The 16,157-nt window shown below is 46.0% G+C and overlaps 1 protein-coding gene across 2 annotated transcripts in view; it reads left to right on the top strand.

Moving 5' to 3' along the window:
• Positions 1-15,678, top strand: part of IQSEC3 (IQ motif and Sec7 domain ArfGEF 3) — a 92,270-nt gene extending 76,592 nt beyond the window's left edge. Inside the window, exons 6-14 of one of the 2 annotated variants that reach the window (XM_056510310.1) lie at positions 3,060-3,182; positions 3,775-3,941; positions 6,049-6,188; positions 7,001-7,126; positions 8,217-8,316; positions 10,217-10,378; positions 11,118-11,210; positions 11,669-11,712; positions 13,911-15,678. In XM_056510310.1, coding sequence (XP_056366285.1) covers positions 3,060-3,182; positions 3,775-3,941; positions 6,049-6,188; positions 7,001-7,126; positions 8,217-8,316; positions 10,217-10,378; positions 11,118-11,210; positions 11,669-11,712; positions 13,911-14,348 — 1,393 coding nt within the window. In that variant the 3' untranslated portion in view covers positions 14,349-15,678. The remainder of the gene's footprint in view (positions 1-3,059; positions 3,183-3,774; positions 3,942-6,048; positions 6,189-7,000; positions 7,127-8,216; positions 8,317-10,216; positions 10,379-11,117; positions 11,211-11,668; positions 11,713-13,910) is intronic. The other variant, XM_056510314.1, reaches the window with a different exon arrangement.
• The last annotated feature ends 479 nt before the right edge of the window (positions 15,679-16,157 follow it).

The following is a 16,157-nucleotide window of genomic DNA, read 5'->3' as shown; positions in this document are numbered from 1 at the left end:
TGCTCTGGTTTCACAAAGAAAAGTTGTGCTGCATTTCAGGGGATGTCTGACACAGTTACCAGAGTACATTTGGAAAGGTAATGCAAGTCTGTGCAGGAATCTGAAGTCAGGGAAGGCTGCAAAACTTCCTGTCTAGAAGAGGAGCAGGAACATGGCAAACCCACAGCACAAGGCAGTTTGCCTCTTTGGACTTTGCTGTGTCAAATTTGCACACAAAAAGTATCAGATAAGTTTGATCCACATTTCTTTCTACCTGTCTAGCAGCAGAAATAGCAATTTGGTACCTGATGGCTCCTGTAGGTTCTTCAGACCTTTGACACAGGATTTGTCAGATAAATCAAGTCCAAGCACAGGCTGACTTTGCTTGAATCAAACATTCTTCCTAACCTGTCCTTCCTGCATGGTCAACTTTTCTCAGTAAGCAGGACAGGGGACACTGTTCTTTGGGCTGAGAAGAGACTCCCAGGAGTTAGAATTTACAAAGTAAACCTGCATCAGTCAGTCTATGAGAAAAACCCTCAAAGGAGAATCTGAGCATAACTCGTATAGCAATGCCTACTTGAGCTTGAAAAGAGCTGTGAACAGCTGCCTTGTCCTGCTTGTCCTAATGAAGGCTCCATGCTTTCAGTATTAAGGGCATTGACTTTATTACTTGAGATTTGTACACAAATAGGGCAGCCTGTGTGGAGGAGGAAAGACTGATCAAAGAGGGAAGGAGTAAGCAAAAGGTAGATGATTTAGTGCTGGTGGATTTGGGTTACTGGGGTGACCTTAGTGGGTGTCCCTGGGGTGTGCAAGGACTTGGTGTTCACATGTCTGGAAGCAGACAATAGCAGGAAAATCACTGGGGTCAGTGCTGAGAAGCCCTGCTTGCTGGAAAGGATTAAAAAATAATAACAAAAGCCCAAGTGCAGAGGTGGTTGCAGCTGTGAACACAATAACGACTAACGAGAGGAAAACTGTTCTTACTATCAAAGATAAATTCCAAGAAGCAGAATGCCTTGATGTTAACCCAAGGCACTGAGTATAAGTATGAAAAAAAAATAACAAAGGAAAGAGGAAAGTAGAGGAATTTTTTCTTACTGCCAAGTGTTTCTGCAGTCCACCTCATGGAAAGATTAAAAAATATTTCATGGAAGATTTCCTGTGAGAACAGTCCCTTTGCTTCTCTTTCCTCGCTCCCTATTTGTTTCTGAATTTTGATTTGTGCAGAGAAAGAGCCCAAAATTCCTAGCTGAGGTTGTTAGCTAGTCCAGTCTCAGAAGATACAAAGCACTTTATGTTCAGTCAGAGCTCTTGGTAAGTTATTCTGCAGGTGTCACCCCAGTTAAATGATGATTACTCCTGAATCAATAAGGCAATGGAGGAATGCAGAAATGTCTCTGAGCATTTGAACTCTGTCCTTCAGCCATTTGAGGCAACAGATTTTTATTCCAGCAAGGCTGCTCATGGCACTCAACAGCTTAGCTCACAAACCACTTCCCAACAACCCACAGCAAACTACAGCACTTAGAAACAACCAACAGACCCCAGTTTATCTCAGAAAGGAAGAGGAAACTGGTAACAGCACATCCCTTTATTACTAGATGTTTCTTTGGCAAACTTTCCAGATAATCCTAGGAAACAGAAGGATCCAGAAGAGAGATAATCTCCTTCCTCCCTCTCTTATTTCCCTGTACCACTCCTCATAAAATCCCAGATAACCTGTCTTGGGAAGAATCTCCTCCTTAAATTTGGGATCAGTTTATCCTTTACCATATGACAAAGCAAACCAACCCAATACAAAGAATTAAATAAAGGGATTAATGGGCTAATTGAAGTTACATCTAAGGTACAGAGAAGCAGAAAATATTAAGTTCTTGAATTTTTAATGCACGTCCCATTAGCAAATTAGTAACTTTGTATTTAAGGAAGGTTCAAAGAAAATAGGATTTTAGCACCTGTGATTTTCTTCATCTCTCAGACAGAATTTCAGTTTTGAGAATTTATTTCTGGGAAAGAATAATGACAAGCAGGAAGGTAAATTTTACATACCAAAGTCAGTGGAAAGTAGATTAATTCAATATCTATCTTTCTTAGAATAATTTGCTTTAAGACAGGGGACAAAGCTTTGGACATGAGAAACTTTTTGCTGACAGTGGTAGAGAGAGAAATTAGCAGAGGAATTATAAACAGGGGGGTGAATTGGCTGATACAGACATTAGTGCCTACATACTCTGCTGAAATGGGAAGTTGGGCCTAAGGGACATAATTTCTGAGTCTAGTCTTTTGATTAATGCTTGCAGTAATGACCTGAGCACAAAAGGTAGGAATATGCTAACAGAATGTGCTGAAGCCACATGGGAAAGGTATTGTCATTACCAGTGACTGAAATACCATGCAGTAAGAATAAGAACAAGTAGATTATTTGACTAATACAGAGAGCAAGAACTGTAGTGGTAGGTTTTGGGAGACTGACAGCAGGGCTTTTATCAGATGAGAATGCTTTAGTGGGAAATAAGAGAGATGTCACCTCCTCCTTGGGATATCTAAACTGGCCATGAATTTCCAGTGACCAGTGAACCACACTGAAAAGCAAAGTGACAGCAGATGAGCAGGTAATGTTGCATGTTATTTCTGTACAACAGCTTCCATTTCCTATTTTCTCTTAGATGATTCTGGTCTTACTGATACAGGTGTCTAAATATCTATGTCAATATAGATGTCTAAATATCTATATAGATACATGTAAATATCAATACATGTGTATAAATATATATACATACTTTCTCTGTACATGCATATGTGAATGTATATGCTGTCTATGGTGTGATATGTATATATCATGGTGTACACACACACATATATATATATAAACATATAGTAACGCACAAGAATTGCTCACCAGCTGTAGAATGCAGGAATCACTCGAGTGAAATCACTGTCCATGGTAAGAAGGATCCAGGAAGGCACAGTGATGGGATTTCCCTTGGGGACTGGGCCTCAGTGCCACAGTGGAGGAGCCTGCCTGATGTCACCCATGGGAGGATGATCTGATGAAGGCTGTGTCCCTCTCACAGCTGTGTGGTGGACGAGATGGACTTCTCGGGCATGGAGCTGGACGAAGCCCTGCGGAAGTTCCAGGCTCACATCCGTGTGCAGGGGGAAGCACAGAAGGTGGAGCGGCTCATCGAGGCTTTCAGGTAAGAGAAGGAGCCCTGCAGCCCCACTGCTGCAAACAGGGCAAAAAGCAGCACTCATGGAGAGAATGTCCATGGAGTTCCCTTCCAAAGAGGAGGATCATGGAGGGCTCCTGAACGATGGAGTCCTCTGTGCCACTGCTGTGTCACAGCTGTGGCTTTGTCAGATGTTCAGGGGGCAGAGTGAGGCCAGTCCTGACATGGCTGCCAGCAAGGGATTCCCTGTTCATGGGTGGCTCACAGGAGTCACCAAGAAGGGCTTGCAGGGCTGCTGGATTCTCCCTTGGTGCATCCAGAGGAGTGCTTGGGCTTAGCAAGGCAGGCTGGAGCAGACCCCTCCTGTATTACATTCCTGTACTGACATACTCTGAGTGGTCCTCTCCAGTCTCACTTGCTTTTTTTGGTTCTTGAGGACAAGCAGGCTAAATTTCAGGCATTGGTGGGGAAATTTGCCTTCAGAGAGCAGTGGGTTCGTTCTCTTATGTGTGAGAGGTGGAGTGAAAGAGGAATGTGATCTGCTTGTGATAAAGCCATTGCCAAGCTGGAGCAGAGCTCCCACGTTCCTTGTTAAGTGTGTGCATCCCTCCTGCTGCAGCCAGAGGTACTGCATGTGCAACCCAGATGTGGTCCAGCAGTTCCACAACCCGGACACCATCTTCATCTTGGCCTTTGCAATCATCCTGCTCAACACAGACATGTACAGCCCCAACATCAAGCCTGACAGGAAGATGATGCTGGAGGACTTCATCCGCAATCTGAGAGGTGAGGGTCCTGCCTTGATGCTTGTTTGGTTTGGGTGCTTTGGTTTTTTGTTTTTTTTTGCCCTCTTGCTTTTCTAAATTCTGCCTAGATGAAGGCAGGAAAAACCTTGTGGAACTGCCTTTCTCCAGGTCTTCTGCTGCTTGCCTGTGAGCCCGAGATGGAAGGCCCTTTGAGATGCCTTCTGGGGTGCTGGGAAAGGGAAATTCTAATTAGCTTTGTTTTTCTGCAGAAAGCTGTCCAGCCTTCTCAGAAATCAACCATTTTCCTTTAAGAGATGTCTTCATCTTTTAAGATATCTCATTGCTTGGAAAAATCCATTGTGTTACATTTTCCTATTGTTCAGCTCCATCCTTCTTAGACCCTGCTGGGTTGTGCTAAACAACCCCTACTTGGTGCTATGAACACATTTTCCTTTTTTTCAGACTAAATCTTTCCCTTCTTAATTGCCTGCAATTACTTATAGTAACTGTAGGCGTGACAGAGTTCATGCATACATTACCTCTTTGCAATTTCTGATACATCAGTTCCCCAAATCAATTTTCTTCTCTTTTCAAGGTCGGTCCTTTCCATTCTGGTAATAGGTTGTTAAAAGCACTTTTTCAGATGTGGTCACAACATACCCATATATAGAGCTACTGCTTTCTTCTTATTTTCAGATCTACTAGTGCAGCTTAGTATTGTTTGGCCTTTTTGACATCATGTCTAGACAAATTATTGTCTAATTTCCCAGCCATATTCACTCCTAGTCATCCTAGGTCAGCCATTTTCCATGTTTCTTTTCCTGCACATCTGCAATTCAGATAAAGTTCCCTCAATTTTTTTCCAGCATAAATTCCTGTCTTTTCTGAAGATTTTTTAGTTTTCTGGGTTCCTTTGACTTATTTCTTTGTCCTCCTGGCTGTTCAGAAAACGTCATCTCAGCCTCCCACACCTTCCACAATTTGTCACCTACTTCAGACTGGTATAATGTGACACTGAGGCCCTCTTTCAGGTTAATTCCACAGATACTGAATGGGGCTGCTACCTGCCATCATCCCCTTTTGTATTACAATTGATAGCACTAACAAAAGAGGGAGTTTTTTAATGTTAACTTACACTTAGAGTTGCCTGAAAATCTGTCTATTCACACCACAGTGAATTAAATCAGCATGAAGGTCACTCAACTCCAGTGTGCAACACACCACAACTCATTAGAGTGAGTGAATGTCACCACATCACAGACAAGGAGGGACAGTTCAATCCAGACTCATCTACAGGCCAATGCCCAGGCCAGCAGTTTCAGCAGCCTGTGTTTGAAATGTTTTTTGGGACACATTTGCAAGGATGTAGGTAAAGGAGCCAGGACATCTCAATGCCTTTCCATTTCTCAGCAGTTCCTCACCAGCATCACTCAGGATAGTACCTCTCAGACCAGGGAGCTGGAGAGAATGCAGAGAAAATCAATATAAAATGACTGGAGGAATTCAGTTTGGAGGAAGGACTGGTAGCTTGGTTTGCAGTGTTTGGCTCAGGAAAGGGTGAAGAAAACCTTTTCTGCCAGGCTCTGAAGGGTCAGTCAGCAAAATCTGGAGAATTATCTAAGGAGATGTAAAAGAGGAAAGGGTCAAAGCAGAGATAGCACAAAGAGAATAGCAGGAAAGTATTATTCCTAGGAGACAACACAGAAGGAAAATGGTGGAGTTCACCAAGCAGACAAGGAGAGCTGATGCTTGCATTGGCAGGAAGAGCTGCTGAATCCCATCATAGGCCTTCTCCACATCTAGCACTTTTGGTGATACAAAATCAATGCAGGGGTTGCTGCTGAGCAGCCCAAGATATATGAATGTGAAATTGTGGCTTTAAAACCTTAGGGGACACATGGAAAGGAGCCACCATGCAGAGCAATGGAATAATGAAATCAACTGCATTGGCCTTAGAGCTGTCAGTCTCTCCTGCTGGTGCATTCGATGCATTAGAGAAACAAAGGAGACAGCCTAAAACTGCTATTCCTCTTCAGCCTTCCCAGCATGGCACAGTGCAGAACCAGTAGGGACCTGCCAGGGACCACTGGTTCTTCCCTTTCCTTTTCTCTCTGACTAGCCTGCCCTACATTTTCTGTGTTTGGCAGGGGTGGACGACGGTGCTGACATCCCTCGGGATCTGGTGGTGGGGATCTATGAGAGGATCCAGCAGAAAGAGCTGAAATCTAATGAGGACCATGTAACTTATGTCACCAAAGTGGAGAAGTCCATAGTTGGAATGAAAACGGTGAGCACCATAACCCCACTGGCACCCACTCAGCCCCTCTTCCCCTCTTCCCTCCCTGCCCTCTTTTTTGTGTTTTTTCCTCTATGCCTTTCTTCTCTTATGTAATACTTTCTTTGCTTGTCTCTACAAATTTACTCCATTTTCTCCAAACTCTTTATTTCCTGCTATCTCATTCCTTCCTAATTTTGAGAGATATCCTTGGACAGAGTTTACAATATCTAGTGCAGGCATTGTTTGCCCATGAATTTTACTGCAGATCCTGCCTGCCAGTGCTCAACTGATAGCTCTGCAGTGTTTCAAACTGTCAGGTTTTTTAAGGGTGTAGGAAGTGAAAGGCAAAGAGACAGAAAATAATTTTATCCATCTGTCTCTAATGAGTTCCCTAAAAATTGCTGGGGTTAAGGGATCCCCAAATGCACAGACAGCTTCTTTGGCAGTAACCAATCTGTAGTGCAAAAACGTACATACTGTTTATCCAAAATAAAGCAGAATGATTTCTCAAAGTCCAGGAAACCTGCAGATGTCCAGTGGGGTGAGAGAGGATGAGCAGTGGCCCAAGGATTGGTAGCCAGAGTTTGGATGTGTGAGCAAGAAGGCTATGTTTAGCCTGCCATCTGATTTACCCAGATCACAAAGGCTTTCTCTGCTACTGCACCAGCAGGAAAATTGATGGCAAGGAGTGGTGGTGAGGTGATTTGTGTGGGCAGAGTGGGTGGAATGGGGTCAGTGGGCAGGGCTGTGCAGTGTGAGGGTGGGGCAGACCCAGAGTGGCCCCTCCTGCAGCCCCTGATGCCCCTGTGTGCTCTCTGCAGGTGCTGTCGGTGCCCCACCGCCGGCTGGTGTGCTGCAGCCGCCTCTACGAAGTGACCGATGTCAACAAAGTGCAGAAACAGGCAGCTCACCAAAGGGAAGTTTTCCTCTTCAATGACCTGCTGGTGGTGAGTGTGCTTTGGCAATTAGCCACTGCCCTTTTATTACCCTGGTTTCTGTAAGGGAATCTAAAACCAGCACACAACATCCATTTTCCCCCTGTTCTAAGGGCAGCTCCCAGTTCATCAACATTGTAAGACACAGCTCTGGACTCTTCACTGTTAAAAACCTTCTAAATCTAAAACTCCAGTAACCCTTGAAAAACTGTCACATCTCACAGCCATCCAAGCAATGTCATTGCTCTCTCTCATGCCTTTAAGGCATGAAAGGGAGGTTCATTTCTTTGTCTGTTTGTACTATAGTAGACCGAGCCCTTTCATGCACTTTAAATCTTTTCTGCCAGACATGTTAAAATCACTGCCTTCTAACATGGAAAAGGCTGTAGCAGCCTGGATAGTACTTACTAGACCTCCAAATATGTAGAGTATTTTTGAAAGTATCCTGCCTCAGCAATGGAATGAGGCAGGTACAGGAGAGCAGAGTTACAATGAGACTGGAAGGAGGTCAAACAAAATGGAAATTTGCTGAATTTAATAGCGAAGTGAAACTGTGGTTGTAGCAGATGCAAGACTAAACCCAAACTCATTTGTAGAAGGAGAGGATAAGAGAGCTTTACCCACCTATTCCTCTGCAGCCATTTGCACAGTTGTGAACCTGGGGAGAGGACCTGCTCCTTGCTGTCCCTCTACTCCATGGGATAAACACATCCATAAGAACTAGTGCTGAGGTACAAGGGTAGCACAGCATTCTCATATGCTCATGTTCTCAGCTCTAAGGTATTTATGACAGGCTTCCTTTTGCCTTCTGATCTGTTCTTTGGTGAAGATAATTACCCTTTCAAAGTCAGAAATGTGGTCATCAAAAGCCAGCACCTCTAGGAGAGAGCTGAGTGGGCCCAGGGTGATGCCTACAGGATTCCAGAAGTGTTGTTACAAGAGCAGCATTCCAGGCAGCTCTCCAGCAAAGAGCCAGTCACACCAAACATTGCTCCCATGTACACTTAACAGAGCTTGCAGAAAGCTTTTTTGCTTTGAGCAGTTTGTATCATTCTTGCCCCACTGCTCCCCATCACCAATGATGCTTCTCTCCTTCCAACAGATCCTCAAGCTCTGCCCGAAGAAGAAAAGCTCCTCAACATACACATTCTGCAAGTCAGTCGGCCTGCTAGGGATGCAGTTCCATCTCTTTGAGAATGAGTGTAAGTCCACTGCTCCTGGGTTTCCTGGAGGGGTTTGGCAGGAAAAAGGAGAAGGAAGGAGGGGGCTGTGTGAGTTTGCATTAGGAGAGAGATTCTGTCAGAGTAAAAAGTGGAGGAGAGAAAATTGAGGCTTGGTGCCAAGGAGATCACTCTTTAGGTACACTGTGATGAGAAGAAGCTCCTGGTACCTCTCCTAGGTCTGTGCATCTGCAGAAGGGCCTCATTGAAGGATCTGGCTTGTCATGGTGGCAGGAACAATGCCAGTGGTGAAGACTGGAGAATCAATCCCCATATACATCCTACTGAGCTCCCAGAAGCCAACTGCAGGTGCAGAATCTTGCTGACAAAACTGCTGCTGCCAGCTTCAGCCCCTCTCCCCTCATGACCAAAGTCACAAGCCCCACTGCTGCCTTTGATGCTGACAGAGGCTCAGGTGCTGCTGCCACCTCCCTGCACAGTGCCATGCTGTGCTGGTAGCTTCCCAAGGCAAAGGCAGAGCCCTTGGAACAGCAAACACCAAAGCATGGCGGGAGGCCAGCCCTGGTCAGCCTGACCTTGATGGTCTGGGAATAGAGCCACGATGTGTCATGATTGGAGCTGGTTGTGCCGTGGAGGAGTTCCAGAAATGGGCTGGCTTCCTGCTGGCACAGGCAGAGGGGCAGCACAGCAGTCCCAGGCAAGCATGGCTGATGTCCCTGGGGCTTTGTGAGCACATGGAGAACATGCTGCAAGGAAGGCAAAATGTAGCAGCACTGTGGCTAGACTAAGTTTTTTCCATCCCTCATCTACTCCACTGGCAGTGTAAGTCACTCTCCCAACACCCTACTCTGCAGCATGCAGAGGCTCCCACATCCCCGTGTGAACTAAAGGGCCATTCTTACCTGAGCATCCCCAGGAGGCACAATCAGAGCTGGAATCAGCTTTCAGGGGTAGTGTGACTATCTGGGAGTGCCCAAAGATCTTCTGGCAAACAGATCTTCTGTTGTGTATCTCCTGAAGAAACAGAAAAGCAGATGTCACAAAGATCTTGTAAACTGAAAGCAGGACAGGGGATGACAGAAATTAAATTTAGAGGAATGTGAAAGGAAAGAAGGAAAGGGATTGAAACCACCAGCCACTGAGAAAATGATAGAGGAAGTCCAGCCAAAAGCATGGCAAGTTCTCTGCACTCTTGTGTTCTCCTGATTCTGTTGGCTGAATCTTCAGTCATCGCCTCCCTGCACACAAACCTGATCTTTAAAACATAAGGCCTTTGCTGTTATATTTTCACTCTCTGGGCATGGCCTTTCACTTACATCCCTGTGTGTGTTGCCTGTGGGGAGTACTAAGCAGAGACCTACAAACACATCTTTCCCTTTACCATTCTCTCTGCACAGTTAAATGAGCTCCCCACCCATGCTGTGCCAATACGCCTCCTGTGTCCCCTGCAGATGAAAGGAGAGACTGGGGACAACTCCTGCCACTGTGGGTGCAATGGCTTTGATCCCAGAAGGCAACCTCTCCTGCTGCATCTCTCACAGGAGAAAAAGTGTCATTGGCCTCATAAACACTGTTTACTCTTCACAGATTGAGAAAGGCTTTACATTCCTTGTGTAAAAAGAACCTGTGCTCAGGTTCCCAGGGCCAGTGCTGCACTAAGAGTAACTGAGCTAGAGTTCTCAGGTTTTGGCAGCACTGTGGTGCTGGTGACACTTGCCTTGCTGCTGCAGCTTGGTCCTTCTGTTCTCTTGGAGGGCTGCATTGTTGCATGTTCCCACTGCTGGCAGTGGGTGTGCACAAACTGGGTGTGAAATTCCATTGGACTCATGCTGAAAACTCTCTTTCCTTCAGACCTACCAAACAAACCTATTACTCCATCAAGAATGCATAACACCTCTTTATTTTGTTGATCTTCTTTCAGATTACCCCCATGGCATTACACTGGTGACTCCAGTTTCAGGCTCAGAGAAGAAACAGGTACTACACTTCTGTGCTCTGGGTGCTGAGGAAATGCAGAAGTTTGTGGAAGACCTGAAAGAGTCAATAGCAGAAGTGACAGAACTGGAACAGATACGAATTGAATGTAAGGGTCTCTCCTGCAATTCACACTCCAATGCCATCCCACTGCGTGTGACTACAAGGGAGAAAGGGTAAAGGAAGAGTTCTTCAGGAACAGGGGCAAAGAGGATGAGCAGCACAAGTCTGCACAGGATTGTTCTGGGCTCACTGACAGGATGAAAAAGCAGTCAGGCTCTGTGATCACTGGCCAGCAGGAGAAATGGAAAGACTTTACTTATGGTGCTTATGAAACAGGGAGTGTGATACAGTGGCCTGGAATAGGGCTGTCACACCCAGAAGATTCTTCTCTGTCCCATACTCCTTTGACTATGCAAATATGATCTGTAAATAGCTGGGATAGATCTCATACCTTTAACAGAGCTGTCCTGAGGGCAAGCAGTCTGTCAGTATGGGCCTTATACAGACAAGGTGTCCATGTAGCCTTTGATGGCCTTTCCATGTACAAACTGATGAGCCAAAGTTGCTCAGCTTCAGTGGTCCCCATTTGTGCAGCACTAGCCAATCCTGTATAAATGAAGTTCATATGTAGAAGGTCCTATGGGGATACATAAGTTTCTCCACATGTCAAATCCTCTCCAGTTTCTGTTTTTTTTTTCTTGGCTGTTCCTCTCTCCCTTCTTGGCACTCACTTGTGATTTCCTTGCATTAATTCTCCTTGAATTTTGCTCTCATTTTGCTCCTTCAATATGTTGGTGACCTTCCCTCCATCCCTCTCCTTATTTATTTCCATATGTCTTTTGCAGGGGAACTGGAGAAACAGCAAGGGACAAAGACTCTCTCCTTAAGGACCAATGGAGCCCAGATGGAACTGCAGTCTAAGCAAGGCTCTCCAACAGGTAAGAGGGTATCCAGTACCCAACTTCTCTTGGTCAAGAAGTGCTGCCTTTGCAAATGTGTTCTCCCTGATTCCTGTGAGAATAACTGCAAAAAGAAGTGCTCAGCTTTGTATCCTTAAGCCTTGACCAAATAGTGGAAATATGAGAGTGTATACATTCTTCAAATACCCTAGAAAAACCCTTGAAGTCTCATTACCCAATCTGTAGCTCTAATACCTGGTAAAGAGGTGTTACTGATAGAGCATGGCTAACTTCTGAAGAACGTGGCCCAGTTTTCTTCCTTGAACAGGTAAAACCTACCCCACTAGCAGCTAACAGGTTGCAAGAGGGTCTGGACTGGTCTTGCACCTCTCCCTTTAACTCTCCAGTCCGTAGTGTGAGGGCCAGCTCTTGACTAGAGTGATCTCATGAGTGATCATCATGATCTCATGAGTGAGATCTTTTATTTTATTTCAAAGGCAAGAAGGATTTGGGGGAGAAGGTCTCGGACAGCACAGTGGAGGTAAGTAGAGTGCAGAGCAGCTGAGGTAAGTAATTCTCTCTCACTTCAGCTCTTCTCACATTCTCTGTTGTTTCTTTTCTCAGGTTTTAATCAATGCCTCCCCAGCCAGACTGACAATTTTACCAATTTCCAGAGATACAATTAAAAGTTACTGCTAGGACGGGTAATACAACTTTCAAATCCAAACTAAACTTCAAAGCATTTTCAATCCGTTTTTATAACTGTAACATCCTTCATGGACCAAGCTCCCAAACGCTGTGGACTAAACCACCCCACTGCTTCTGGGGAGACTGAGAGCCCCACTAAGGACTTCCCTGACATGCTAACTCCATGCAGCATCACATGCAAATTCCCCACAGCCCAGCTTTCCTGCACAATCTCTGCAGCTCTGTCTCTCCATCCCCCTGAAGGGGATCAAGCATGGCCTTTGTACACCAGACTTTCCTTAGAGCTTCACTTTCCTAGTTAGGGAGCTTGGCTGTCCTGTGTACATCTATCTTTGCAGGAATGTCTAGCATCCAGTGGGTTGCCTGTTTCTTCACAGACACCCATACTCCCACTGCCTGTGAGGAAACAGGGAAATGCAAATCTTCACACTGAAAATCTTATCAATTACTTCCTACTCTCTGTCTGGAATATCTCCATTGTCCTGAACCTGACCTTTTCCAGGGTAGTTCTTTCCCCTCTTGTCAACATATATTTACTTGAAGAATTCAGCTTCTCTGTGGGGAGTAAGTGCTGCTTCTTCTCCCTGGAGAGCACCCTATTTCCCTTCCTGGGAAAGATGCCTCTGACAGCCAGTTTCCTATTCCTGTTGGGAGAATTGTCTCCCTGTGTAGAATGGCTTCCATGTATCCTAACGTCATTGGCATTTTATGCCAGATTTTCCTGTGGGATGTTCCACCACCTGAATAAATATTGACACAATATTATGCCCTGCTGTGCAGTGAGTCTGAGCAACCTCCATGCCTGGATGGGGACAGACAGCTCATCCTTGTTCCAGCATGGTGGGGAGCTTGGTCACTTCACAGACTCTCCTTCCCAATTGCTGGTACTGCTGCTGTTTCTGCCAGACTCTCAGGGCAGCCCCACTGTCCCATCTGTACCCCTGCCTGGCTGGAAGTGCCACACCAACCTGCGAGAAATGTTTCCTACCCAGGGCTTGTCACTTGACTGATATTTTGTTTTGAGCCAGCAACTTAGCTCTGGTTTGGAGTCTCCATCAGCCTTCCTGACAGGAAGAACTATAACTTCATCCATCATTTGGGAAGCATTATTTCCCTGCTGTACTTCCCTTGCTAGGGACCTCCAGTCCAGGCCAGCTCCTCCTTTTCAGATGGTCTCAGTGAGCTCCTTTATTTGATTCCATTATCAGCATCTCGATGTGGAAACCCTGACGACCTCCTGCTTCCCTACCTGCTTTCAGCTGACCAAGTATTACTCTGCCAGCAGAGGAGCATTTCCATTTCTCTGAGATTATCTAATCTGCTGCCATTTCATCATGAATTTCTTTTATCATTTTATGAGCTAGATGGACATTTTTTGTTTCTTTTTTCTTTTTTTTTTTTAATATCATTTCCTTTCACTGACAAACCATCAAGTGGATCAGAGGGAGTTGCCTTTTGCTAGACTGCGTTAGGTTTCTGTTTTTTCCTTTATAAACAGATTAGCCAGTCATGTGGTGTACCTTCCTACTTAGAAAGGCAGGGAGCTGGGAAAGGCTTGAGTTTCTCTGTCACTATCTCAGATTCAGCTGCTGTCATTTTGCTGAAACATACAGCCTCGATTATCTGAAACCTTGTGGTCTGGTTCCCCTCTCCTTTTTGCTGCTGGGAACAAAGGCATGACCTCGAGGTCTGTTCATTACCATGAGAATTCATGGACACTTCCACTCCTAGAGTCGATTTGTGTTCCCTGTGCCGTTTGGATAATCAAAGTTGTGCTGCATTTGGGAACACAGGCTCTGCTGCCTTTGGCACGATGGAAAGGACAGGGACACTTAGGCTAGATGGGGACAACGGGGCTGTTGAGGGGGACTGTGCAGCCAGGGTTGTACCTATTCTGGTTTTTCGAGGGAGGGAGGGAGGGAGGGCTGAATGCATGGGAGATCGTCTGGTGGCGGGGTTCAGGGCAGCCAGTAGCAGCAGATGGGAAAAGTCTTGTAACATTTAATGCTTCTTTGGCTGTTTCTAAACTAGGTGTCAATTCACAACAGGCTTCAAACGTACCAGCACAACTCCGCCCTGGGGCCCGAGAGTGGAATGCAGCCCAGCATGCGTCTTAACATGCCACGGGAGCGGCTGGAGACAGCACTGGTGCCCTCACACCCTGCCTCAGCAGGGACACTTGTACAGTGCCAGCAGATTGTCAAAGTCATTGTCCTGGACAAGCCGTGCCTCGCTCGGATGGAGCCGGCCCTCAACCAGACTCTGACACGCTACGTCACCTCTGACTCGTGCACCTCCACCCCCTGGCGCGGTGTGGGCAGTGGGCTCCCTGGGACCCCCGTGAAGCTGGTCAATCAGCCTCCCCTGCCACCTCCACCCCCTCCCTACAACCACCCCCACCAGTACTGTCCCCCCAGCTCGCTGCTTCAGAGGCGCAGGTACTCCAGTGGCTCACGCAGCCTCGTGTAGCCACACCACCAGCACCAAACAGCACAGACCTCCCCACTTCCCCTCCCCACCGCCTCCCAGGGACCCTTTCTGCCTACAGAGATCTAGTTTGTGATTTATTTTTTAGTAAAATGAGAAGAAAAAAAAAAAAAAAAAAAAGCCAACTGACCTAACTCTTGCCCTGTCTCCCCTCAAGATGATGCTGTTTGTGAGGAGCCATCTATAGAAACTGCCAACCTTCATGCTCACATGCCCTGACACCCTGCCAGCCCCACTGGCCTCTGTGCTCGTGCTGTCCCCATGTAGCACTTTGCTGCCCTGCTCCTCAGAGCCTTGATGACCTGCTGCTTTCTAGGCACTGTTGTCTTCCGTTTCCTACTCCTCGACTTCCTTTCCTGCCTTGCGTTTACCTGGCCACAGGTTTGTACCCACTCTGAAATTTCGCCAGTCTTTGAGAGAAATGGACTCACCCATGCCTAGGACTGACCTTGGGGCACTCCTGGGGGTGGAGTTCTCCCTGCCACCGTCTCTGCCACCTGCTAAGCTGGAGTGAGAACTTGCACCACTTGCCACGCTTCCTCCTCATCGCTCTCCAAGTATTATCTCCCTGCAGCAGCCGCTTCCAAATGAAGGAGTGCACGAGTGGAAGAGAGCTTGAGAGGAGGAGGGGGGACTGTCCTGAGCTGCAGTACAACACAAAGATGGCCTCACTGAACACCAAAACTTTTTCTGTTGTTATGTTGGAGCATTGTACCAGAGACCTCTGCTGAGACCTAGCAGACCTCACCACATGTAAATACACCTATATGGTAGCATATGTATGAGCATGCTTACTAAGGAAACACCAAGCAGTTCTGAGGGAGCAGAAGGGAGGGCTTCAGTCCAGGGATCTTCCTGGAATGGATGTGTACTTTCCCAAAGAGATGGCACTGAGAGGTGCCCTCCCACCTCCACACACTCACACACACACACACACACACACACAACACTGTCTTCTCTAAAACAGACCCACCTCTGCTTTCCTTCTTCTGGCTGGTTTTCTTTCCTGCCCACCTGCATTTTTGTACTCTGAAAGCAAAGCTGAGTGTTACTTTCACCTTTCTGGGGTGAAGTGTTCCATTCACTTGGGCTCTTCCACCTGTGTTAGAGGGAAGGGACTTTTTGGAGACCACTCATGTGAGATCCCATCTGTATCTCTTGCCTGGCTATATTCTTATCTCCATCAGCCCTTCCTATAGGAAGGCTGCCCAGATACCAGGCTCCAAGGCCTCTTCTCTCTCCCTCTCTATCTCAGCTTCAAAGTGAGAGGAGGGGCAGATCCTGAGATAGACATGACAGCTCAGCTCCTCTGCTTTACTGGGGACATTGATGTGAAGGAAGACAGCATTAAAAATGGGCTGTAGATGTATTTTTAGAAAAAAAAAATATCTTTGTGCAGTAGGGAGGGGAAAGTATTAATTAGCTTAAAGGCTTTAGTCTCACTCATTCTATCTCCCTTCAAGGTTTAAGAAGATCAACTTTAGGATCCTAAAATAGGACAGAATCCCTTTTAAGGCCTTTATTTTTATTTTATTTTATTTTATTTTATTTTATTTTATTTTATTTTATTTTATTTTATTTTATTTTATTTTATGAGGGAAAGACAGAAATGCTCTTCCTTCCCATGTAAGGCTGAGACATGAGCACTGAGTGCTGATGATGTAATGGCAGGGTGAGGAATGGCAGGAGTTGTTGCCAGTGGTGGGGATGTGCAAGATGTCAGGAAAAGGGGGGCAGCGAAGACAGAAGCAGAAAACTTTTTTTTTAACCTTGTGGGATAAAATCCACACA

Source organism: Oenanthe melanoleuca, chromosome 1A (assembly GCF_029582105.1).
Source record: "Oenanthe melanoleuca isolate GR-GAL-2019-014 chromosome 1A, OMel1.0, whole genome shotgun sequence".
In the NCBI taxonomy this organism is placed as follows: domain Eukaryota; kingdom Metazoa; phylum Chordata; class Aves; order Passeriformes; family Muscicapidae; genus Oenanthe; species Oenanthe melanoleuca.
Note: the sequence above shows the minus strand (reverse complement) of the source record. Positions and strands in the feature narration are given on the sequence as shown.